At 43.3% G+C, this 25,552-nt stretch overlaps 1 protein-coding gene across 1 annotated transcript; it reads left to right on the top strand.

Moving 5' to 3' along the window:
• The first annotated feature begins 649 nt into the window (after window positions 1-649).
• ACE2 (angiotensin converting enzyme 2) lies at window positions 650-25,323 on the top strand. The gene is made up of 18 exons (XM_066571637.1): window positions 650-841; window positions 4,213-4,371; window positions 6,250-6,343; window positions 6,967-7,110; window positions 8,312-8,424; window positions 8,913-9,021; window positions 9,747-9,844; window positions 11,336-11,505; window positions 12,551-12,777; window positions 13,563-13,707; window positions 15,172-15,270; window positions 15,911-16,033; window positions 16,363-16,535; window positions 17,423-17,481; window positions 21,972-22,072; window positions 23,024-23,140; window positions 24,376-24,570; window positions 25,203-25,323. Exons 1-18 carry the CDS (start codon window positions 653-655, stop codon window positions 25,321-25,323), a joined length of 2,436 nt encoding a protein of 811 aa, XP_066427734.1. The 5' UTR covers window positions 650-652.
• The last annotated feature ends 229 nt before the right edge of the window (window positions 25,324-25,552 follow it).

Here is a 25,552-nt window from a genome sequence, read left to right as displayed (position 1 = left end):
AGGTCTCTACACAAGATGCTGTGATCCCACAGTCTCTTGCTGCTTTTTGATGGCTCAGTGAACATTTAAAATTCACATTTAAATTTTTATGCCCCCATTACTTTCAAAATGAGGTCTGTTCCCCAAATCACCTGGGCTTTGCAAAGCTTTTAAAAACATGTCCCTTAACACCCAACCAGGTACCCTATCTCAGACTCACTGGGGTTTCTTCCTGCCTGGGAGTTAAGGTTCTTGGCTTGGTGTTTCAGTGAAGTTTCTAAATGTTTTTACAGCTTATCACCAACCTGTTAAAGGATTGACAGATTCTGAGCTACCAGAGACACGGGTAGGCTATAGATAAAGTGACCAGCTGTATCATTGACAGCACATTTGGGAAACATTAACCAAAAGTAAAAGCCTTTTATAAGAAGGCCATAAAATGGCAGGAGTAATTATGTTTTTCCAAAGTTAATCATTGACTTTTGTTTATTTGGCTTTTTATAAAAAACTTTTTCCTTTCTCTCCTATAATGAATAAAACCTATAAAAGGTCCAGCAAATTGGATTCAGCCTTTCTTCTTCACGGTGGCCATGCTTGAAGGCTGATGAGGCAGAGGCCAACAGAGAAGCTTGCCTGAGGAAACCTACTTCACTGAGAGGTTCTCATCCTGAACATGAATATGTTGGTCCACTTCTGGCTTCTCTGCGGCCTGAGTGCTGTTGTGACCCCTCAGGATGTCACACAACAAGCTCAAACGTTTTTAGAAGAGTTTAACAGGAGGGCAGAAGATATCAGCTATGAGAACTCCATTGCCTCATGGAACTACAACACCAACATCACTGAGGAGAATGCCAATAAAATGGTGAGTGCTCCATCCTGCATCCTTACTGTTCTCTTAGGAATCTGACACTTTCTGATTTGTTTTGGTTCCACCAAGCTTGTCTGAAATTGGAGTGTTATTTCTCTGGTAGCTGTGCTTCCTTTTGGGGAGGGTAGAGGAGCTTGCTTTAGTGTAACAATGCTCACTGGATGTGCCTGGGCCACTGCCAGCCTCTACAGCCTTGGGTTAGCACTTGGAGTGCCTGCACTGCAGAGGGATGTCCAGAAGGTGGAATGTCCCTAGCCATCACTTCAGGTCACTCCAATGAGTGGAAGGAAAAGGCAGGGGAGCACCGCATGTTCATCCTGAAGATCTGTGTTGGATGGAAAGAGATGCTTTCTTCTCCTGAGTCCAACACCACCAGTGCCTCCTGGTGTAGTGTTTCTCTGTGGGGTTTCCCTTTCCAAGAGCAAAGCATTTCCCTCTCCTCTTGGAGAGGGCATATCCTGAGAGTGAAGATCCTCTCCAAGGGCCTGGGGTAGGAGCTCTCTGTGGTGCAAGGAAACAGGATTTGAATCTTGCACTCGCATGAGCTCAGGTCTCCCACTTTCCCTAAGACCAGACAAACATTGGGCTTTTTACTGACACAGGCAGTTGTTTTACTTCTCAGTGAGTATGCAAATATTTCTTGGATGCAGGCATTCTGTTAAATGTTTGCTGATGGATTTATAGGCCCACACCAGTTACTCAGTGGTGGACATTTCCCCCTGCCCCCATCACTCCTCATAGTCAGGGCTGTTGGTGGATTGCCTGGAGGTATTAGACTGGGAAAAATGAAGTGAGATCACAGACTAACAAATGCCAGCAGTGGAGTTTCTATTACAGTGGTCTTGTGTGTTGGTTTGAAAGTCCATTTCTATCTCATAGCACTTTTATTTATGCTGTCTTCCAACACAGTTCTTGCTTCCCAGCACCAGCCTCTGTCTGCCCCAGCCCTGGGGGGGTCTCTAGGCAGGAGCTTGTCAAGAGCAGCCTGCCATGGTCTGGCTGGTTACTGATATTGCCATGCCTCAGCTCAGTATCTTGTAAGCTCAAAGCCTTTCAAAATGAGCAAAAGCACCTTGAATTTTGCTTTGTTTTGAAGCGTCACATTTTTTAAAGTTAACTCAAGCATTAGAGAAAACAATTTAGAGCATAAAAATGAAGCTGAACATCCTACATCTATTTTTGCCTAATGGCTGGTTTTTCATTTTGTGGTCATATAACTTAATTAAAACATGTTTTAATTATCATATTTCTCAATTAAAGCAAGGAGACTGGTTGCTGGAAGAAATCCTAATGACTAATCATTGTCAATCTGGAATTTTTTCCGAGGCACCAGACACTTAAACTGTAATGTTTCCAAACACATAAAATGAAAGCCCTATATAGTATTTTTAGCATTAATGAGATGATAATAAAATACATGAGGAGATACCAGCAATAAAACCAATTAGTCTAGTGTTCAGAGAGAACTTCTTCTCTCTCTTGATCTCTTCAGCAGCGCCGGTAATAAATCCACTGATTCCCCTCCTCCCGTTCTGCTGGAGGAGAGTTAATGAATACTGTCCCTTCTGGCTCCTTCACATCCATTTTCCTTCTAAATTGTGTCACAAGCCCTACAACTATTCCTCTGACCTACCAACTAATTCCTCTAATTGTGGAAATATCAGACAGCAAGATAACTGCTTTCTTCTGGCTTTTGTAGCCAGCGAGCCCCCTCTTCTGCCCTGCCACTCCTGAGGCACCTCTTTGTTCCTGCTCAGGACAGGGAGCTCAGGAACACACTGGCACAGCAATGCTCTTCTCTGGGTGCTTATCAGGCTCTTTCCCACTGGGCTCTGCAGGCTCCTGAGGAGTGTCAGGAGTGTCCCATCAAGGGGAGACTTTGGAAAGCTGTCAAGACATCTTTTATGAAAAATCCTTTCCTTCAGATTTTTTCCTCCTGAGAAGCTGAGAGGCCTCAGGAGCAAAATGTAAACAATGATTATCTGCTGCTGTGGAATGCAACAGGTGCATCTGTGATTGGTCTCATGTAGTTGTTTCTAATTAATGGCCAATCACAGTTAGCTGTCTCGGGCTCTCTGTCCGAGACACAAGCCTTTGTTGTCATTTTTTCTTTTTCTATTCTTAGCTAGCCTTCTTATGAAATCCTTTCTTCTATTCTTTTAGTATAGTTTTAATGTAATATAAATCATAAAATAATAAATCAAGCCTTCTGAAACATGGAGTCAGATCCTCGTCTCTTCCCTCATCCTAAGACCCCTGTGAACACGGTCACAGAAAGCCTCCCAGTGATGGCTGCCCTCCTGCAGCTAGGATGGAGGAGATGTGGGGATGGGATTTTGGGTTTACACCTGCCCCCACCCCTCTGTGCTGGAGCCTGGAGCAGTGGGTGCTGTGCCCCTGTCATACATGGGGCTGAACTCATGCACAGCCCTGCAGAGAGTGCTGGTCCTGCTGGTGTGTCTGCCAGGGGTGAAGGGTGCCTGAGAGAGCTCCTCAGGCACAGTACAGTGTTGGAGTTTCCTGATGCCTCAGCACTAGAGATGGGTGTTACAGGTGCCCTATCCACAACCTGGGAAGCTCTGGTGTAAGCACAATTGAATAAACTCTCCCAAGGACCCAGGTTAATTAGTACTGTTCTCGTTGCTATTTGGAATTGCTGCTGATGTGTTAACCTGTGTACTAGAAAAAGGTGAATAAGACAGTCCCAACTCTGAATTGTGCTCTAATACTATACTTTGTGAACTGAAATTTGGAGGTTTCACATATCGTGGTCTGTAATTGCAGAAGTGTTAAAAGCAATCTCATGCAAAATGTTGAGATTTTGCACACCCAATTTGGGCACCAGTTTAGAGCCTCCTTTGCCCAAGTATAATCTTTTATTTGCCTGCATTTCAGAAGAAAGTGATATTTGCCTTAAAAACAGACTCAGTATCACTATCTTGGCAGCTGAGTGTTCCTGCTACTGCAGCAGACATGGGGATTGACATCTGGGTCACAGATCTCTTTGTGCCCTGGCTTATTTCTTCACAGGTGAGTGAAGAAAAGCACTAAGGGAAGAAAACGTGATTTAGAATAGCAGGAGACACAGCAAAGTGATGCTGGATCAATTATAACCACCAAGGTGTGAGTAGACAGTCATGCTTTTTGCTGTTCCCAAAGAAAAATGGTTATCTGGATGTATGAATAAAACAAAGGCAAAAAGCTCTCTAGCCATTTCACCAGGTGGTTTAAGTGCTCAGCCTGCAGTCCAGGAGTGTTTTTCACAAATGAAGTTCTCCCTAGAAGTGATATTTTTGTTCTCTGAGTGCATCAGGCCAATCCAGTGCCTTGGAGGGATTAATTGAGGATTGTGTCACCCCTTGCAGAGCGAGGCGGGCGCGAGGTGGGCCGCGTTTTATGAGGAGGCCTCTGGGAATGCCAGCAAATTCCCAGTGGACAGCATCACGGATCACCTCACCAAGCTCCAGATCCAGATTCTCCAGGAAAAGGGATCCTCTGTGCTGTCATCAGAAAAGTATAACAGAGTAAGTTGTTGAACCTAGTTCATCACTTTTGGGGGGTGAGTTCAGCTGCCTCTCACAACTCCCTCACACCAGGGCATGGCGCTGTCACCACCCTGCTTGTTTTGGGATGATGCAGTGGATGGTATGGAAGGGTACCTGCTCTAGCTGTTTACAGCAGTACAGGACTGGGGGTAGTCTGGCCTAGGAAGCTGGTTGCCATTTCTGTCAGCAGTTTTGCCATGGAATAAATTTCAAACACGCCTCGGAGCAGTCCTTGCACTTATAGCTGGATTAGCCATAAAACCAAGAAAGGACATGTGGTAAGTGCTTGGTGAAGTCCAGACCTAGGGCAATGAGCAGAAAGAGATGGGTACAAGGCCATTCAATGAGTCAAAAAGGTGGAGATGGAGGAAGTCTTTCTTTCTCTGAACATGGTACATTATCACACTGGGAAAAAGAAGGAACATTTCATTGCACTGGGCACCCTGAAATGCCTGAAAATGGGGAGGGTTCCACAGAAACCTGCTGAAGGCCAGCAAGATTTGGCAAGAACCATAATGAGATTTGACATTTGCACTGACCAGCTCACTTAAGAGCCAGATATATGAAAAATGACTATATGTGAAATTGGAGTGAGCAGCTATGCAGACTAAAAAATTATAACCAAACCTCTGAGAGTTAAATTACTTTCCCTTTGCTGAAGATCAAATTGAAACATAGCACTGAATCCTGGGTACCTACAGTCCAGGATCCTACAGTCCTAATAACAGAAGAATCCTGAGATTTTTCTGCTAAGGTCAGTAGTGCTAATCACCATGCAAGGGATGCAGCAGATTGGCTGGATCTCTTGTCTGATCCAAATAAGATGCATTTCTGAAAAACAGATTGTGTTGGTGGGAATGCTGGCAGTTCATACAAACAAGTATTTATTTGGGATCACAACAGTGCACTAATGGTAATGTTGTCACTGTTGAGGAGTTATGTTCTTCAGTACCCTCCTTGTTTAGACTTAGAATTTCCTAGAAAATGGCCTTTGGGCTGTAGTTGTTGATTCATGTTTGAAAAGTGACTTTTTTAATACAAATTGATGGAGTTCCATAGGAATATCCAAGTATTCTTCACTGGCACAAAAATTGATTGTAATGCAGACAGAGGTAAACTTAGAGGTACTCACTAATTACCCCTCCCACTGACAGCTCTTCAGAGTTCTGATTTAAAGCTCTGAGTGAGAGCTTGCATAGTCCTGAAGGGACAGATAAAGGTGGTACATGTTATCCTTGAGGCATGAAGATGTGGTAACATAAAAAAATATTTAAAACAAAGCCACGGAGCATTGGTTCTGAGATGCAGCTGAATGATTTCAGGTGCATTTTGGCCTTCAGCTGGCCCAAGACATGAGCCATGGCTTCTCTGTGGTGGAGTCCAAGCAGATCCATGCAATCAGTGTGATGTGAACACCCACAGGCAGCAGTCAGCCTGGAAGCACCTGCCAAAGGGGCCCTTTGTGCTGCCACTCAAGCCACAACCTCCCTGCAAAGTTTATGTGCGTTCATGCTTATGGAAGCACATTGATAAACTTCATGTTTTTATTGCTGCTGTGTATCGACAGCTCTCTCATGACAGTCAGTGCTCACTGAATCCAGAGCTCTGTCTCACTGGATATTAAGAACCTGTAGGTTATATCATATATTTGGGAGATTATCTGTCTTTTCCAGATAGATCTGGTTCAGTAATGCATTTAGGCAAATTCTTTCATTAATCTCTCCTGAGCTCAAACATATGGTTAATATTTAAGCTGGTGGGTGAAGTGTTGATTCTAGCTTTTAAGGAATTAGCATAATTGGCTGTTATTTTGCTCAGAGTGGGTTTCTAACAGGCTGTCTTGCATCTAACTTGCAGCTGGGCACTGTGCTAAATACAATGAGTACCATCTACAGCACTGGGACTGTCTGTAAAGTCAACAATCCATCGGAGTGCTTGGTACTGGAGCCAGGTATGACACCAACCACTGCCCTACCGTGTTCTTCACCCTGAGGGTGCAGAAAGAGAAAGCCAAAGGGTGGCCCCTGACTGCAAAAAAACAGGCTGTAATTTCAACAGATACTTCCTGCTATTTAAAGCTTAGTCATAATTTAATTACACCTTGCAGTTCAGGCACCTCCATTGGACCTTCTGCCCATGAGACATACTGTCTCCTGTTTGCAGCAAAAAAAAATTGTGGAGGGCCGCTCAGCTTGTTTGGCAGCCTGACTGTCACCTGGGGTTTGCCTATATCACAGAAAATCTATTTTTTATTCCCTGCCTTCAGTCATGTTGGAACTTAATGTTGCATTGAGGCCAGTACTGAGAATTCTACCAACTTAAGGGAAGCTAATGTGGAGAGAGCATTTAAGAGACTATGATTCTATGAGACTATGTATGTGCTCCATGCTTCTTAAAGACAAGGGGGAAACAAATTAGGAAAGGATGAAGTGAAATAATGGGATCTTTCAGTATATCAAGTAAAAAATGTTTTCTTCTCTGTTCATTAATTTCTTTCACTTTGGTTTGTTTTCCTATTATGAAAGAAAAATTCTGCTTTTTCAAAGCCTAGCACCTACTTTTTTGTTCTGACAGGTCTGGATGCTATTATGGCTGACAGCACTGATTATAATGAGAGGCTGTGGGCCTGGGAAGGCTGGAGAGCTGATGTTGGCAGACTCATGAGACCATTATATGAAGAGTATGTTGAACTTGAAAATGAGGTTGCAAGGCTTAATGGTAAGTCAATTTGTGTTTTCTTTCTGTTTTTTTTTTTTCTCTTCTGGCTTCTAGAAACTAGTAAATATACTGTAGTCTTACCCAATTTTCCCAGGAATTCAAATTGGTTGGCACTTTTCCCAAAGGCCATAATGCATCAGTGCCCCTCATTACATAGCACCCAGAACTGCACCATTTGTGATTTATGGACAAGCACACTCCATCTAAACAGCTTCTGAGTGTTGCTGAGTTTTGGCAACATCTCTTTCCTATGGGCATTGACCTTCTTGCAGCAGCCACAGTCATTGGTTCATGTATAATCATTATTCCCTAGCTGGAATGATCAGATTTGGTAGGCCTGGGACAGCAGGTGCAGCTGAGTGTTCAAAAAGGATTTTGTACCAAGGGAACTGTGCTTCCAGTTTGAGATCTCCACACAAATCATAACTCTTTTCAAGGAATAGTTGCAGCTGCCTTCTAATTTTCTTTTGGGGTCTTCTAAGGTAACTTCTGAAGTAGCTACATCACCTCTCTCTCGGCCAGACTGCAGCTGTATCACCTGCCTTCCCATCTTCCCTGTTTTGCAAAAACTGTCAGGCTGGAGCTGGATAAGAAAATAGAGCCCAAATAGTAAGACAGGGAAAAAAGCCAAACATTAAGAAATGGTCATTATGGCCTTCCTCTGTACCACCGAGGAAGAGACTTCAGCTAGGAGCCATTTTTACTCCAGGCTTGATGGAGCTCAGTGGACTGGAAGATGTTGTGGAAGTGGGAGCTGAATTTCACTGCTGGTGTTTGCATCTGTCCTGGTGGTTTGGTTTCTGGAAAAGGGGGTCCGTATTCAATGTCCACCAGTTTTTGCCTTCTGTGAGAACCTGTTAGCATCCAGCCTGAGCAGAGGCTGCTGTCCCTCATAGCCCAGGAGCTCCAGTCAGGATTCCTGATTTCCTTTGACCTCCATCTCTGGACTGAATGACCTTAACGAGCAGATAACCATGACATCAATTTCTGAATTTCTTGGAAATCTCCCATACCTGCATGTTCATGAGGGAGACTTCAGGGAGGCTTTTTCCTCTCTGCTAAACCCTAACTATCTAGAATTTTGCTGCTTTGCTTTGGGGGAAGGCTGCAGGTCTGCATGGGATCTGCAGGGAGCTGCACTTCTGCAGACCTAAGCAGTGCCTCTTGTGGTGTCCTCATGTGATGCATCCATGCTTTACAGGTTATTCTGACTATGGAGATTACTGGAGAGCAAATTATGAAGCAACGTCTCCAGAAAATTACAAATACAGCCGTGACCAGCTGATTGAAGATGTGGAGAAGACGTTTGAGCAGGTAGAGGCAGGAAGAGCTCTCATCTGGGTTGCAGGGCTGTGTTTTGAAATGGTGGGCTCACGTGCTGATGTTATGAATGAAGATGAAACCTGTTTTAAACTGGCTGATCTCAGTCTACGTGGGTTTAACAGAAACAGATGGGAGGAGACACACATGACTTTTCTACCTCTGTAGCTGTTCAAGGACCAGCTAGGTCCCCAAAGGCTGGGAAAGAGGGAGCTCTGCAGGTCCATGGGGTAGATGGCATCCTTGATACTCCAGCTCGAAAGTCAATGCTCCCTCCCTCCCTCATACCTGAGCAGAACTTCTGTGGCTGGAATCTGGATTCAGTGCCTGAGCCCTGAGGCAGGGGGCAAAGCTAAGCTGCAGGTTTGGGGTACAGGAGCTTTTTGTCAGAGAGAGCTTCAAGGCTCTCTGTTTAAGAGTTATGAGCAGAATAGAGCAAAGTGAAAAATAAAAATGGTTTCCTTTTCCTCCTCTGCCTCCAGATAAAACCTCTGTATGAGCAGCTGCATGCCTATGTGAGACACAAGCTGGGGCAAGTGTATGGCCCCAAGCTCATCAGCTCCACAGGAGGCCTCCCTGCTCACTTGCTGGGTATGTCAATGCATCCATGGTGTGCAAGCCTGACTTTATACAGGGGACTGTCACCTACAAGGCACACGGGTGGAGAGCAATCTGACTGTTTAACCAAGATATTAACAAAAAGGTTACAGATAAAAGAAGGGTAGAGGAGAAATTGATAAATTCCTAGCAGAGATGACACAAGTGCTTAGCAGTAGTAGCAGGAAGGGAGGGCAGGTATTCTCATCCTCACCAAACCTCACATAGCACAAAACTCTAGCACTTGCCTGGGGCATTTCCCTCCCCTCTGCAGCACTTGTCTTCCTAAGAAATGAGAGTTTCAAAGAGACTTGTTTTTCCTTTCAAATTTTACTCTAAGATCCCACATTTCATACCTTGGCTTTCAAATCATGCAGCATTAAGCTGCCGTAAGTATTGTGTTCCTGAACATGGCACAACAATCATGTGGACTAAAAAAATGGATGTTCAGTTTTCATACACCTTTAGGAGTGTAATCAGTCCTCAAACCATATTATCCAAGAATTGCTGATATTGGGTAATAAAAGGATCCTTGATCTGAGTTTATCCTATATGCATGACCTTCCAGATCTGCTCCCCTACACATCTGGATCAGGCCTGGTTAGGTGAATAGGAGTCCTTATTTTTGACACTGCACGATTTATTGACATGTCTGGCACCTTTGAGCAATACATAATAAATCATTTAAAGTATTTCTTCGTTTCTCTCTTTTTCTGAAGGTGATATGTGGGGTAGGTTCTGGACAAATCTGTATGCCTTGACTGTTCCCTATCCAGCCAAACCAAACATTGATGTAACTTCTGCAATGATTGAAAAGGTAAGACATGCCTTTATGCAATATGCATTATGTAACAAATCTAGAAGGTATAAAAATTATGTACCAAATATCAGCTGCTCTCTAGAAATCCACGGCTGCCCTCAGGCAGACACTGCCAACAAAGTGCTGCTTTTTGTATCCTTTTTTTGCTTTTCACTTTTAAGCGTTTATGCATTTTTCACTGTACCTTTGGCTGTTCTCTGTTTTCCTCCACACTCTTTGACCCCCTTAATCTTGTCTCCAGGTCTATTTTCCTCAGAGACTCTTATCCATTAAGAGATATATTTTGTACTTATAAATATTTCAGGACTCCTGGAGTGGGCTGGTATCAAATATGACCTTTGCCAGTCATTACCATAATCAAATAGTTTGTATATCACAGTTTGTTTTATTTTTGTCAGCCTTGTTTATTTGGATACAGCTAGAGAAACTGCAATGCTGCCTGTTATCTTTTGATAACTGCATAGCAGCATAAGGTCTGTGTTTGAGATCTGTAGAGCTAACAGCTGTGACACCACCTTTACCAGACCAAGAACATGGGTGAAGATAATTCCCTCTAGTCTTGCCAAAGCCTTACTCCTGTCTTAAACTAAAGGGAATTCGATGGAACTTGATTTCCGAAATGCAATTATTTACCTGAAATCTACTCTCCTCTCGAAGGCAGCACTCCATGAAAATGTTAAGCTGGTAAGAGAAGGAATAGTTGAATTTGATTCCTTAGCAGTTTGCAGAAGTCTGCTGCATTAATCTCACCTCTGTTTTACACTACTGACCCACTTGTAGTCATAAATTTGTGTCTGTTGAAGTACCACTGCAAGAAGGGAAGCATTATTTACCACTGCAAGAAGGGAAGCCTTTGAGCAGTGGGAGGGCTCATCCTTGTTGGTGGGTGTGCCCCATTTGGGATTTTTTTTTGTTTGCCACCCAGGTCTCTGTGAGAGCTCATTTCAGTAAATGCAGAGCTCCTGCTGGGTAGAACAATAAAACTGCTGAATGGCAAAATTATCCTGAACATAACCATGCAGTTCTAATCTGATAAGCAACTCCCATAGATACATTTGCCAGGTTTTATGGTACTGGCTGAAGTCTCTCATGCTCATCTGTTGGGAATGTAGCTCCACTTCCTCAAATGTGTTGTCCCCGGGTTGACTGAAGTGACTGAAGGGTTGGATCACAGATCTGACATACAGGAATTCATTCTTTATCTTACTTTATCTTTTATTGAGAGCTTCTCTGGTCTGGGTCAGGTGCTATCTGCTGAACCTCTGAGTGCAGTAACCTATTTTGTTTGCAGGGAAAACACTTAATTCTAGTTCCCAGCAGAATTGATAGAAGTGCCAAAGGCAGACACTACTGACTTACTCTCAACAGGCCAGGTGCAGGTGGGAAGCTCCTGGGAAATGTGTTAAGTCAGCTGCCCTGCATCAAGCAGAGCATTGGGAACAGGCTGCATGCAGAAGCAGAGGTTAATGGTGGCATTGTCTCTTTCAGAAATGGGATGCAATTAAAATATTCAAATCTGCTGAGGCCTTCTTTGCTTCCATTGGCCTTCCCAAGATGACTGAGGGCTTCTGGAATAACTCCATGCTCACAGAGCCAACTGACGGCAGGAAAGTTGTCTGCCATCCTACAGCATGGGACCTGGGCAAAAACGATTACAGGTACTGGAATTGCTATGACCCCTTCTTGTACTGCCTCCTGGAACAAACATACCTTCACTAAAGGTGCACCATGCTGTCTTAAGTTATAATTTCTCCTGTATTTTTTTTTCTGGCTGAAAAAAGGGGGAGGGAAGACAAGAGAGCAGGGATCCTGTGGGACTGTAAACCTTTCTATACAACTTTTCCTGTGAAGATCTACTCAAACTTACTCATAGATCTACTCAAGATCTACTCTCAAATTTTAGCTGAGAAGTGACTAATATTTTCATGAATTAGAGAAATAATGGCTATGTTCTAGGGCATAAAGAATAACCAGAAATGCAGGTGGATACCAGTGAGATTTATGGACAACTGCACATTTTGCAGCAATGGCAGTGGGTCTCTGGGTAGCAAGGGAAAATGTCCTGACAGTCCAATGTCTATCTCCAGCAGAGTTGTCCAGTTTCATGAAAATCCATCAGTCTCTTCCTTACTTGGGAAAGAAGTGGGACAGCAAGTTCCCACACAATGAATACTTCTCACAGAAATTCTGACCCCTGTTGCAGTCTGCACAGTTACCCAGGGAAAGAAGCTGGTGCACAGCAGAGCCTGAGTGAAACACATCAGTGTCCCACCTCAGCAGTCTGGGGAAGATGAAAAGAAACCCTCTTTGGAAGACATTCCTTTAGTAAATTGTAAACTCTACACAAGGATGAAGTAGCAGGAGTCACCAACACACAGGGTTTTATACATTACTGTCTTACTAAGACTGGTGGTTACTCACTCCCACACATACAGTGATTTTATTGCCAGGTTTTAGGGAACAGCTGTTCTCACAAAACAGCAGTTTTCTCTTACTCCCTGGACAATTTCAAGGTGGCTGAAGATGTTTTCCTGAGTTGCCCAGAAGTATTGCTGTAGCAGGAGGATCTGCACTGCATACCAGGACGTAGCTGCCCGGGTTTTGCAAAGGGCATTTGCCCCATGGCTGTGGCACACAGGGATCAGCCAGCCTTTCCCTGGGCCACTCCCTCTCTAAGCACAGACACTTTATTCTGGTGTCTAGGATCAAGATGTGCACCAAAGTGACCATGGATGACTTCCTGACAGCACACCACGAGATGGGGCACATTGAGTACGACATGGCCTACGCGGCGCAGCCCTACCTGCTGAGGAGCGGTGCCAACGAGGGCTTCCACGAAGCTGTAGGGGAAATTATGTCACTCTCTGCAGCCACGCCTGAGCACTTGAAATCTCTTGATCTGCTAGAGCCAACTTTCCAAGATGATGAAGGTAAATAAATGCATAAATATGATGCCCTTATGTGAAAGCACTTTCTGTCCTGATTTTGTAGCAGAAGATCATGCCTGCAAACTCAGCAATCGACTGACAGGCTTCTTATTCATCTCATTTACAAGAAAGACTATTTTTTCCCCAAATTGCATTGTGAAGCAAGAATCACTGCTTTACAATGCTGTTATATAATTTAAAAAGAAGTAGCTAGCACTTCACTACCTTCAGTACTGAACAACTCATCCTTAAGTCTTCATAGTTCATTTAGATAAGTCTCCAAAAGTCTTTTCAATCTCTGTTGCATGAATCCATACATATCTCTATCAAGTATGTATTTAGCAGTTCAAATGAAACTGAAACTTGAGATTTACATCTCCCACTTAAGTGAATATTGAGTGACAACATAGGTAGGCCCTCATTATAATGCAGTTCATCTGGCTTCTGAGCAGTGCCTTAGATGGATGAAGATGCACATTTTATACATTTTAAGATGTCTTCAGCTCAGAATTCCTCAGAGACTGGAGAGGTTCTCAGTGATGGGTAACTAAATGTAAATGTCAAAGGACTAGGTTATTTAAGAGTTTGGGGGAAAGAGACAAAACAGTGTGCAATTCCTAAATGATTTTATGTTTTTTTCAGTAGTATTCTTCCTTCCACTTTTTCCTTAGTGAAAATCTGTAATTCAAACAAGATGTAAGCATTAGCTGTTAAAGGAAACAACTTTAGCCATCCAAACAGATACTAATTGCTACCATAACCATTACCTTAACTGCTTCTCTCTTCAGAAACTGAAATCAACTTTCTGCTCAAACAAGCATTAACCATTGTTGGAACAATGCCTTTTACTTACATGCTGGAGAAGTGGAGGTGGATGGTGTTTAGGGGTGAGATTACAAAGCAGGAATGGACCAAACGGTGGTGGGAGATGAAGTAAGTTTGAGAAACAAAGGGGATTTTTTTTTCAAATGAACCTGCAAACTCAACCCTAGTTAACATACTGAGGTGTTTGTGCCCCCATAGGGCAGGATCTGTGTCTCTGAGTGTTTCTGTAAATACCAATAGAGTGCTAGATAGAAATACCCAACTGTGGTGCAGACAATGCCTCATAATGCCTCATGTCAGCTTCCTGATAAAGACAGCCCATGGCCTTTGCATGGCCTGTTCCAGATAAACATTGCTGTCCGCCTGACACATTACCCAAGAAACCTTCACAGCTAAAGTACAGCCTTTCTCTAAGTCTCATCGGTCTCATTGTGCTCTGGTTTGCTCCCCACATCCTAAAGGACAAGTGGAAAGTGAGATACGTTGTACTTGCCAGAGAAACATGCAGATCTCAATTCACCAAGTATCTGAGCACACTTTCCTTCAGACTGTGTCGTGCTTTTGGAGGCAAATTGTCTGAAAGATTTCAGACTGAATCTTTCCTTCTTTGTGTACCAAGATATCACCTTTCTTGGTACAGAAAATACAGTTCCCTTGGCAAGTAACCGCTTTTTCAGATTGTGCCCATCAATCAGTCTATTTTCAGCACCTTGGAGCACAAGATTAAAAATAAATGTGATTCAGACTGGAGTTTGTAATTTCCCAGGTTGGTTTTAATATGAGGGCAAAAAAATGCGAAGAAACCAAACAAGCCCCACACTGAAAATGGAGCCTGAACTCTAACATGAACATGAACAGCAAGCCTCCATCAGCAAACAGAATCTATAATAAAAGTTGATATATGCAAGCCTCCTGACCCACTGTAAAAATCAATCAACTTCAATGTATTCAAAAGTAGCAGAGATGTCAGAGAAATAGAGAATGACAAATTGTTTAGGGAAGCTTATCACATCTGTTGCAGTAGCACTGCAAAGCTCTCTGCTTGAAATAGAGGTTTATGAAAAATATTTCTATGGAAGCTTATTATCATTTTCAGAACTCAAGGCATGGGTTTGTTTCTCAGGAAACACAGTCTCAGGAGAGGAAAATAAAGAGAAATCTTATCTCCAACACAGTGGCATAGGAGGCCATCTACCTTTTGGGTTGCCTAGTCTCTGCATGCCCTTTCCAGGAATGAAATACAGGTCTCTAAACTTGGGATGGCCCAGGGCATGAGGTGGTTGTGTGAATCTCGTCTTGCAGATTATTTCACACCGCTAATTGATCCCTGCACACCTTGCCATCATACAAATCCCTTCCTTGCATTATGAGTTTCCAAACAGCTTCCTCTCTGTGGTCTCCAGCTGTGGAGCAGAACTCTTGGGGCTACTGGGAGCTGTATGGAATTCTTCTGTTTGCAAGTGAGAGGTGTCCATATGTATCAGACAAAACAAAAGGAAAGCTGAGTCAGATTACCTCTGCTTATTTATTCTGTCTATAAACAGAAACCCTGTGTTGTTCCTTCATCTCCAGGAGAGCCATAGTTGGTGTTGTGGAGCCAGTCCCTCATGATGAAACCTACTGCGACCCTGCCGCGCTGTTTCACGTGGCCAATGATTACTCCTTCATAAGGTAGGGCAGTGTTTAATTCATGACTCAAGTTTTGTCTACAGAACAGCCCCAGCTAACTAAAACATCTGCTGGAGAGTCTCAGGATCCAATCTTATTTTGTTTAAAGCCCAGGCTGAAGGCTGCTGATTTCAATGGGAGTGTTTCTCTGCACATGAGGGGTTGTTCCACAATAATCTCTGAGCAGTGAGGAGGCTGCTGACCTTCTTGCTGAACAGGAAAGTTTCATGCTGCCATCAAACCAGCAGGAGCACTTCTGTATGAGGTGTTTGCCCCCTGGGGGATCACTGTGCCCCATCTAATTTGGGCCATGAGCATGCAGCCCTGGATGTCCGCTGTGTTCCAGCCACGTCATTTTAGAGGGCTCCAAGCAGAGAGCTGGACCTTAAAAACTTTACTCTCTTCTGATTTATGTGGCAACAAACAGATTTGGGGCTCTTCTAGTCCACTTGACCTTGGCATTTTGCTAGATTTGAGTTAGCCTAGCCTGTGAATATCAGCTGGCCTCTGTCCCTGCAGTGCAGTCTCCCAAGCAGGAGTGACAGCTGATGCAGCAGAGCTTTCCAAAGGACAAGGGCTTGCAGGTTTCCTTGACAGACAGCTAATAAAACCTGTGCCTCCCTTTTCCTTGCCCCTCCTGTAGGTATTACACTCGCACCATCTATCAGTTCCAGTTTCAGGAGGCACTTTGCAAGGAAGCCAACCATACTGGCCCTCTTCACAAATGTGACATTACCAACTCCACTGAAGCTGGGCAGAAACTCAGGTAACAAAGCAAATTTCTCACATGTAATAAATCAGAGTGTAACAAAGCTTCTGGAGTAAATGAGTTTGTATCAAGAATAAACTTAGCTTGGAAATTTAGCCTGTACCTGCTCAATTCATTTTGACAAGTTGACTAAATTTATGAACACTAAGGTTCTAAACATCAAAGGTTTAATTACTTGTTTGTGGGAATAAAATATTTTATTAATAGGAGTAGTGGGAGAAAGGAGTGAATTCAGAAGCAAAGAACACCTTTATACTGATCACTGAGTGTTTTTCTCATCACGATGGAGCATGGCAATAATATAACTTCTTGTTCCACATATACAGACAATTGCTGGAATTAGGAAGATCCCAGCCCTGGACTCAAGCACTGGAAAGTGTAACAGGAGAGAAATACATGAATGCAGCTCCCTTGCTCCACTACTTTGAACCTTTATACGAGTGGCTGAAAAAAAACAATTCTGGCAGATTCATTGGCTGGAAAACAGACTGGACACCATGTATGTATGGCTTGGGGGTGATTTAAGGACACAAGTTATTCTTCACAACCCTGGGTTAGCAAAGTGCCTCTCTCTTCTAGCTGTTGGAGGCTATTCCCCCTAAAAAAGCAGGGTTTTGGGAAATAAGCACTGAGCTGTAAGTTCTACTCACAGGAAAACCGACTGGCTTCCTTATGGCCAGAGCTGAAGAAGTCAGCATGTGTGTTTGTCAGAGCCTCACCCAGTTCTCTGAAATTGAGGTGTCTTTTTTTTCATGATGGCAGTCCTCAGAGTGTGGGATGGCTCTACAGAAGGAGAAAGATTCAGAAGCTTGGTCTTGTGTGGCACTTTTCTGAGAGCAGTGTGCCTGTATTGCAGAGCTGGGAGCCACTTGTCCAGGGAGCTGGGTGTAGGGGCAAACCAGTACAAAAATATTACTGCTATGGTTTAGCTGACATGTGTTAGTCAAAGAGGGGAGCTCAAGGGAAGGAAAAGGAGGAGACTGTGGAAAAATGCATTTTTCAGCTTATTGTGACATTGAGTGATGGACCAGACAGGTGTGTAATCGTTGCTGGCACTAGTGAGCATTATAACTCTTACAGCCCTGTACCAGTCTGATAGTGGGATTCACCTAACCAGGCACCAGCATCTGCATCTAAGCTGCTCATTCCCAGTGATGGGAGAGAGGAATTCTCCTTCTATCTGCTACAAAACCAGACTTGGGAACTGGCAGCTCAGATGATTGTGTTTGCAGTAGAGGTAACTGAAGGGAAACAAAATCAGTCCCACCACGCTCTCCAAGGGGAGCAAATAAAGGAAGGAAGGAAGCTTTAGCCACCTCAGCATTTCCAGGAGCAGACTTTCTGTTGCAGCAGCTCTAACATGGCCCTTGTTTCTTTTTAAACCAGATTCTAGCAATGCCATCAAAGTGCGCATCAGCCTGAAGTCAGCTCTGGGGAACGAGGCGGTGAGTGTGTCTGTGCTGTGGCACCCTTCTTATTGCTTGGGCAACAGAGGTGGTGTGTGATGGCTCAGAAAATGAGCTGTCAGGGCATGGCTGATCTTTGTGTCTGAAGGGTGGCATCAGCTCAGCTGGAGGGTTATCACATATAAGGTGTCTTGTCCAACTTTGTGGTCAGGGCTGCCTCTAAAATTAGTGGAGGAATTTCTGAGTGAGGCCACCCATTTTAGGAAAGGCATCTCAGCTAGGTGAGTTATTCTGTAGAGATACCAATCATGATTTTCCTCCTCCTACGGAACAGGCCTGGAGGGCTAACATAGAGGAACCTGTGTACATGAAAATGGCTGTATTTTCCCCAGATTTGCTGATGTCTCCACTTGAAGCTTCTACCTAATTTCTTCTAATTGCCATTATCGTGGCTATGGTGGCTGCCTTCAGAAGTTATAAGAGCAGCTAACTTCACATTTAAAAGCAGTCTGGTGGATCCCACTCTCTGTCCTTAAATGCTCTTGATTTCAAACTAAAACACATCTGTTAGCATTTCTTCATAGATTTTTGTTTGGCTGTGTACAGTAATATTTCCAGACCCTGATATGCTCAGCTGCCTCCTTGCCCTCCAACCCTGATGCAGAAACAGCTTTGTTATTGAGATTGTAGGGGACAGTGCAGTGCAGCTGCTTCTGTTTCATATGAGACGAAGGGCTTTCATTCCCAAGAGCTTGTCTGCTCTGCCCAATTACACCAGCTGGTCCAATAAAATGTATTACAGCAATGAAAAAAATCTCATCAAAGCCGAAGATGGCTTTTACGATTTTAAACAGAGCATTGGCTTAGCCCATCTGCTTAACCCAGGCTGCAAATTCACTCCTTATTCTAACTCTTCCTCTTTATGCTAATCTCATGGAGGCAGTGTAGAAGGTTTAAGTGCAGACACTTCATTCCTGTTAATAGCCATTTTCACCTTGCAGGACATTAGTAATTTTCCAAGAATGAGTATGTCATCAGGCAGGCCATTTAGAGCTGCGTGTTGGAGCCTGTTGCACTAGCAAGGACACAAACCACGGGCCCATTTTTCATGAATTGATGCTCTTGCCTCTATCACTCTCTCACACGCAAGCCCCACTGGAGTTTTATTGCTTCCTAGACTGCCTAGTCAAGTTAGATACAATTCAAAACTGATATCAACAGCATAAAAAGGTTCCATATTACAACACGTTTATTAGTCATTATGGTTAATGTTTAGCTTAATATCATTTTTATGCCTGCCTTTAGCCATCATAGTCTTTTGTTGTGCAATTGAGCAGCTGTAAAACAATCTCATACAGATTACTTAATTTGAATTATTGTGTGGACAGTAGGTTCCTAAGCTCTGAAGAGCAAGCCATACATTCTCCTCTCAAAACCAGTTCACATCATCAACTTGCAAGAAACCTTTTCTATTTGGTTGCTTTCTGCCTCCCCACAAATGTGCCTTTTGCTGAGCTGAATGCTGGTATGGCAGCAGCAGGTAGTGGTACATGTGTGAGCTGGCATAGAGAAAAGGCAGGGGGAATCTCGGGCAGAATCTCAGCCCAGCTACGCACAGTGATGTGTTTTGGGTGCTTTGCACGGCTCAGAGTGCCCAGAAGCTGTGGGCGATTGTTTAAGGTGCATCTTGAGTTGCTTTGCCCTGACCTAACAGCACAAAGCAGTCTGAATATGCCAGCAAACAGTTTTGCACTTGTGCTCGCTGGCTCTGGAGAGAGCAGGCAGGGAAGGATTGCTGCTCTGGGGCTCAGGCAGGGAAGGATTGCTGCTCTGGGGCTCAGGTACTGCTGTGCTGGGGGACAGGGAGCTGCAGCTCACACAGGCTGTGACTCAGCCCCAGCAGGGACGGTTCAATAGCCCCCAGTTCTGGCAAATTAAGCATCCAGACTCTCAGATGGGCTCAGTGCCAGCTGTACCAGAGCGCACACTGCCGCAATTACCCTGCTAATTGTTTTCAGGCTGATGAGATTAGAGCTGCAGCCGCAGCATTGCTGGATCACCGGTGCAGCTGATGAGGCTGAAACATCCACAGCTTTGCTGCAGCTGGGGCTTTATGAAAGTGCCTGCACAAGGGAAACTGCCACAGATCCCCACTGAATGCCTTGGGGTCTGTCACATTTAAAGTAAATGGTTCCAGGAGTGCCAGCCTCTGACTGCCACTTGAAAACCAGACCCCTCTCCAAACATTGATTCAAAATTCTCTACCAGGTCAATGCCGTACGTGTGATCACATTGTAAAGGGCTGTCACACAAGACAGTGTTAGAGAATGGAGAGCTGTCAGCCTGCAGGCATTTAGATATATTTGACAATGAAAAATCCTTTTAAAATCAGAGGCCACACTTACACTGTCTTTCAAATCACATATGGGATCTCAGAGTGAACACACTATAAGGGAGCAGAGGTGCCTGGCAGAGTTCATCTCTCTCTGAAAGCAAAGCAGCTTCTGTAAGGCACAGTGTGGGGTGGGTGCCTGGGATGTCTGGGGAAGCCTTGTGGGTAATCACAACTCAAACACAGATCAGAAACCAGCCAGGTACTTCCACTCCACACAGCCAGTAATAGTATTTATAAAGGCAATTGAGAGGCATGGTGGCAATTAGACTACATTAGTCTGAAAAAGACAAAGTATAAGTTAGAGAAATGAATAAACTATTAAAAAGTTAACATGCTAAGTACAGAAAGCATCAGTAGAGGAATCAAGCTCAATTTGATCCCGGTAAAAATAATAATAATAATAAAAAACCAGCACTGCAAGCCTAAAGATGTTGGGCATAAATAGAAAATTGAGAAACCCCAACCATAGCCTCTTAGCTGTGATAGTGAACAGTGCCAGCTGCTGGAGGCAGCAGCAGTAACAAGAAGAGGAGCTTCAGTGCAGGGCTGTGCCAGCAGGAGAAAGCTGGGGGCATTTGCCTCGCAAAGGGAACTCAGCCTCAGCCTTTCCTGGTGGGAGCAGCCAGGGCTGGCACAGCCCCTGCTCTCCAAGTGCCCTGGGCACTGCTCTGATTGCCGTGGCTTTGGGTACCTGTGCCTTTCCTGTGACCTGGTCCTGAATGGGCTGACAGCAGTGGGTTCTTTCTGCCCCTTCCTGCCCTTTATTAATAGAATCAGGACTCTTTAGGTTGTGAGGGACCTTTTAAGATCAGCTAGCCCAACACAACTGCAGTGAGAAAGGACATCTTCAGCTAGATCAAGTTGCTGTAAGCCTTACCCAGCCTGACCATGAATGTTTCTAGAAACTGAGTATCCACCACCTTTCTGGGCAACCTGCTCCAATGCCTCACCACAGTAAAGAATTTCTTCCTAGTAACTAATCTAAATCAACTCTCTTTTAGTCTAAAACCATTACTCCTTGTCCTATTGCAACAGATCCAGCTAAACAGTTTATCCCTGTCTATCCCTGTCTTCTTCATAGATATTTCTACATCTCTCTCATTTTACATCAGTGTCAAGAGGTGGACACATCTGAAAAATGTAGCTAGGTTTTATAAAGCCTGTTAAAACAGAGCTGCCTTCTACCACACCTTCCTGAATAACGCTCAAGAAAGTCAGGAGCTGACTTTCTATCACTGACAGCATTTATGGGCCTTCCTGCCCAGGTACCATAAACACAATCAAATCTATGCCTGAGTGGAATAAAAAGATATTGCCACAGAGTTCAGCTGGGGATTTTCCCTTTGTGCACACATGCTATTTCACAACAGACCAGGCTGCTTTATTACCTCCTGTGGTGGTTTTTGCCCCCTGTACAGCTCTTGGTCCTGCCCTTGGTCCTGCCCCAGAGAACCTGTTTCTGTCTTCCACTGCAAATAACTTAGGACTCATAAGGCAGGCCAGGAGAAGCCTGCACACAGGCAATATATATTTTTATATCACCTGCGTATTCTCTAGGGAAAAAACCCCAAATATGTGCTTGCTGCAGAAGTATTGATGCAAAGAGTTTTTTACCAAAACAGACCATGAACAAAAATCCGAGCTCATCAAGCAAATAAATTAGCCACCTTCACACAACGACTCTACCACAAAGGTTCTCTTCCTCAACAGAACAGCTCTGCAAATAAAATTATATGATTAAAACAAGATCTAAATAATGAAATCTTTAAAATTCAAAGAGAATGTACAATATTCAATAGTAGGAATAGCCTTGCTGATGCCTTTACTCCCTGTAAGGCAGGGAGTGTGCTGGGACTGCCACATCTTCAGCAGTCCCATATAAAGGTGCCAGAGATTGCAGAGGGACAGCATGATGTCTGGCAGCAGGGATGCCTCCTTGGTTATTCTCCTGCACAGTGCCCAGATTAACAGATCTAAAGGGTTTGGGTTGGTTTCTGATGTGCTATCATGGCACAAATAAATAATACTGAAGTGCATGCCAAGCATCACAGTTGCTATTTCTTTTTAGAAGAATTTCTTAATGTCCCTGATTTCTTGCCATCTCTGAGGAATTTCTCTTGTGCTTTTTCTGCAGTATGAATGGGATGAAAACGAGCTCTTCTTGTTCAAGTCATCTGTTGCCTATGCCATGAGGAAATACTTTGCAAAGGAGAAGAAACAGAAAGCTGCCTTCGAGTGAGTGGCTTGCCTAATTGTGCCAGCTCTGCCTGCATTGCTCCTGCTCAGCTAATGGCAGGAACTGGTGGGATTAATTGTGCCTTCTGTTAAATGTAAGGTGACAGAAACAATGTCAAACATTGTTTGCAAAAAGGCAAGATGACAACTTGGGTATGTGAGATCTTTCCCTTCAAGAGCTTGAAGTTTAGGAATAATGTGCTAAAGTTAGGTAAGAAGGTTTTATCTCCTGCAGCTTATCAGTGATGGAGATGAACCTTTACAATTTGTGCCAAACACACATATAGAAAATGAGGGAAGGCAGACTGATTAGAAATAAACATTTCTAGCAATGTATGTATATCATACTGAATATGCAAGAGGTTTGGGGCTAAGGAAAGATAAATATGTTGACTATAAGGCACTAGAATTTGATACAGACTTACTAATCTTATTTAGGTTCAGTTACAAGCATAAAATCTTTCACCTGAAAGTGATTTTGGTAAGAAAAACCACCCTTTTGATCAAGTATTTTCAATAATGTCCAGAAGCTATCTACTAAAGCTATTAGATATTACTTTATAGAACTACAGTCATGTAATATCTAGAATCTACTCTAGAAAAATAAGGAAGAAAGCTATTTTTTTTCCACTTTGTACTTCATACATCACCTCATTCATGAGATCAACCCCAGACACTCTCTGTTTTGCAAGTGATTATGTGCTATGGAAAATTACACCAAGACTTGTCTTAGGTATGAGGGAGACTCTCTCAGCTCAAGTTACAAATTGGCACATAGAAAAAGGGATTCTGGCAGGAAAACAGATATCACTTCCCAGCTGATTTCACTATGCCCCCAGTGTAAACTAAACCTCTGGCAATGTCAATCAAACACAACTGTTCACTGGCTCAAATTTAAAGCTAATGTCATCTCAACAATGAAAATAACCTTTTCTTCTGTTTCTCCTTCAGCGTTACAGACATTCATGTTGGGGAATTGACACAAAGGATCTCCTTCTACATTACTGTCAGCATGCCAGGTAATATCAGTGATATTGTGCCCAAAGCTGACGTGGAAAATGCCATCAGGTGAGATTTTGCTTTCTGGGAAAAAAAACCCAACCAACCAACCAACCAAATGGAGGGTTGGAAGGGAAAGCAGTGCTTAAGTCAGCTGAGGCAGAAGCAATGACAAGAAAGTAAATTCTGCAGTTAAAATGAAAATAGTGGGATGAGAGATACTAGGATGAAAACTATTATGGCAGAAAGAAAACAGTCCATCTATCAGATGGTATCTTGGACAACAGCCAAAGTAAAATGCTCCAGGGTCTTGCCAAAATACATCTTATTTGCATCAGACCTTGCCAGCCGACCTAATTGCTGAAACTTTAACAGGAACTATTTTGTATCCTGAAATACAGAATACAGTATTGATGTGTGCATGCAGACGTGTGTCCATCCTCTCATTTTTGAAAAGTCAGTGCAAGAATTATTGTTAACAAGGACTCCAGAATAATGGTGTAGTAGAAAGACAGCCAGATGTATTTGATTATATAGAGGAGGTCAGAGCAGGATCTAGTTCCCACTTACAGGTCAATAAACAGCCTTTTTATAGCATGGTGTGGCACCACTGTAAGTCACTGCTATAAAAATGATAAGTAAAACTGCAACTCTGCAGAAGATCATGGGTAATGTGCAGTGGGAAATGAAGAGGGCACAAATCTAAAAGCAGCATCAACCTGAGATGGGGTTGAAGGAGCAGTGAGATACATTGGTGAATTATGGGAGAAGAATATGGCTGTGAAAGTAACTCTTGGGTTAGCACTCGGTAGCAGATGTGGAAGTTTAAGGAAAAACAGGCACAGATGATATACCAGGGAAAGGGGTTTCAGGGAAGTGAGAAACACACTAATCAAAATTGTGTAAGATTGTAGGAGGGAAACAGGTAAAATGATAAAGCTGCAGTTTTACGTGGCATAACTAAGAAGCTTTTCAATAGACAAGAAATGGTAAAGAGAATGAAGGTCAAAATAAAAACAGAGAAGGAGATCAGAAGGCTCCTTTAATAAATGTTAAGACTGAGTTTAAGAGTCCATACAGTGTCTGAACATGTCAGTTAAACTGCAATAGGTTAACGGTTCAAGTTTCTATGGTTGTTACTCACATGCCAGAAGGAAAATGGGTTTAGCAGTACCTCCTCTGCTGCCTTTTACACTGAGCTGTTCAGGGGAAGCTTGCCATGCTGAAGATTTATAAAAAACTGAAAATTGTTCCTTTCCTTTCAATAAATGTGTGAAACCCTTTGAATTTGCATTTGATGGCAGGATGTCTCGAGGACGAATGAACGAGGCTTTCAGACTCGATGATAGTACCCTGGAGTTTGTGGGAATACTTCCAACCCTGGCTGCCCCTTATGAACCACCAGTAACCATCTGGTTAATTGTATTTGGGGTGGTCATTAGTCTGGTTGTCATTGGAGCTATTGCCTTGATCATCACTGGGCTGAGAGATCGCAAAAAGTGAGTAATATTTTTGGATATTCTGGTCATGACTAGTGGGTGATGTCCCTATAATTGAATAATCAGGATTTTTTTACAGATTAGGCTTCAGTTTATCTGAAGCAAGTTAAGGAATGAAAGCCTGTTATCCCTTTCCCATCAGCAGTGATAGCTAAAGGTTCATCTCCCTGTCTCTCAGTACAGGACAGCTTTGGCAGCTTTATGCAATTTCCCCATCACCATCAGTTTAACCAAATGCTTGGGCCGCAGGGAGCTGCAGGGTGGCCAGGCTGCTGCCAGGGAGGAGGGGATGTCCTGCTGGGAACATGGTGCCTTCTGCAACAGCAGAGTTGTCCACATTCACCAGCACCTGCAGTTTTCTTTAATCTGATTGTAGGCTGTACAGTAATGACATTTTCCTTAAATATTACTGCATTAACAAGTATAGCTTGGCTGGTTTTCTATGTCCCTCCACTAACAGGGTTACTAAGAACATAGCAGATTTACTACAGTTCTTCTTAAACCTAGCTCGATTTCTTTTATATAAATATTACGAGTTAAACACAGTATTATTTATAGTCAGGGATTCTGGGGATCCAGAAGGACTTGGAACAGAACAGGGACCTTCTAATATAAATGAATTTTTGTTACAGGAGAGCAAGAGAAAGCAGAGGTGAAGCAGGATCAAACCATGAAGAGGTGAACCCTTATGGTGAAGAGGGAAGAAGAAACCTGGGCTTTGAGCCAGCTGAAGAGACACAAACATCATTTTAAAAGGTGTGGGTACACTAAGGGCTTCTGTTTTTTTTAAATTTCACTTTTAACAATAGTGTCTAGCAAAGGAGCAAAACACTATGGATGTCATCAAACAATGTCTTCTGGTTGACCATTAATCCACTGGTTCATGGCCAATAGCAAATAAATCTGCTGTTTATGTGGTAACTAGAAAACATGCATGGCTTTTCTATAAATTATGTGCATAACATTACACACCACTTGTGCT

This window comes from Molothrus aeneus, chromosome 2 (assembly GCF_037042795.1).
Source record: "Molothrus aeneus isolate 106 chromosome 2, BPBGC_Maene_1.0, whole genome shotgun sequence".
In the NCBI taxonomy this organism is placed as follows: Eukaryota; Metazoa; Chordata; class Aves; order Passeriformes; family Icteridae; genus Molothrus; species Molothrus aeneus.
This window is presented reverse-complemented; position numbering and strand designations above follow the sequence as displayed.

Bases quoted from the DNA above. Each gene is read 5' to 3' on its own strand.
- ACE2 (XM_066571637.1), top strand. From the start codon at position 653: ATGAATATGTTGGTCCACTTCTGGCTTCTCTGCGGCCTGAGTGCTGTT. The intron at 16,536-17,422 runs GTATGTATGGCT...TTTTTAAACCAG, and splicing joins GAAAACAGACTGGACACCAT to ATTCTAGCAATGCCATCAAA. The intron at 22,073-23,023 runs GTGAGTGGCTTG...TTTCTCCTTCAG, and splicing joins AAACAGAAAGCTGCCTTCGA to CGTTACAGACATTCATGTTG.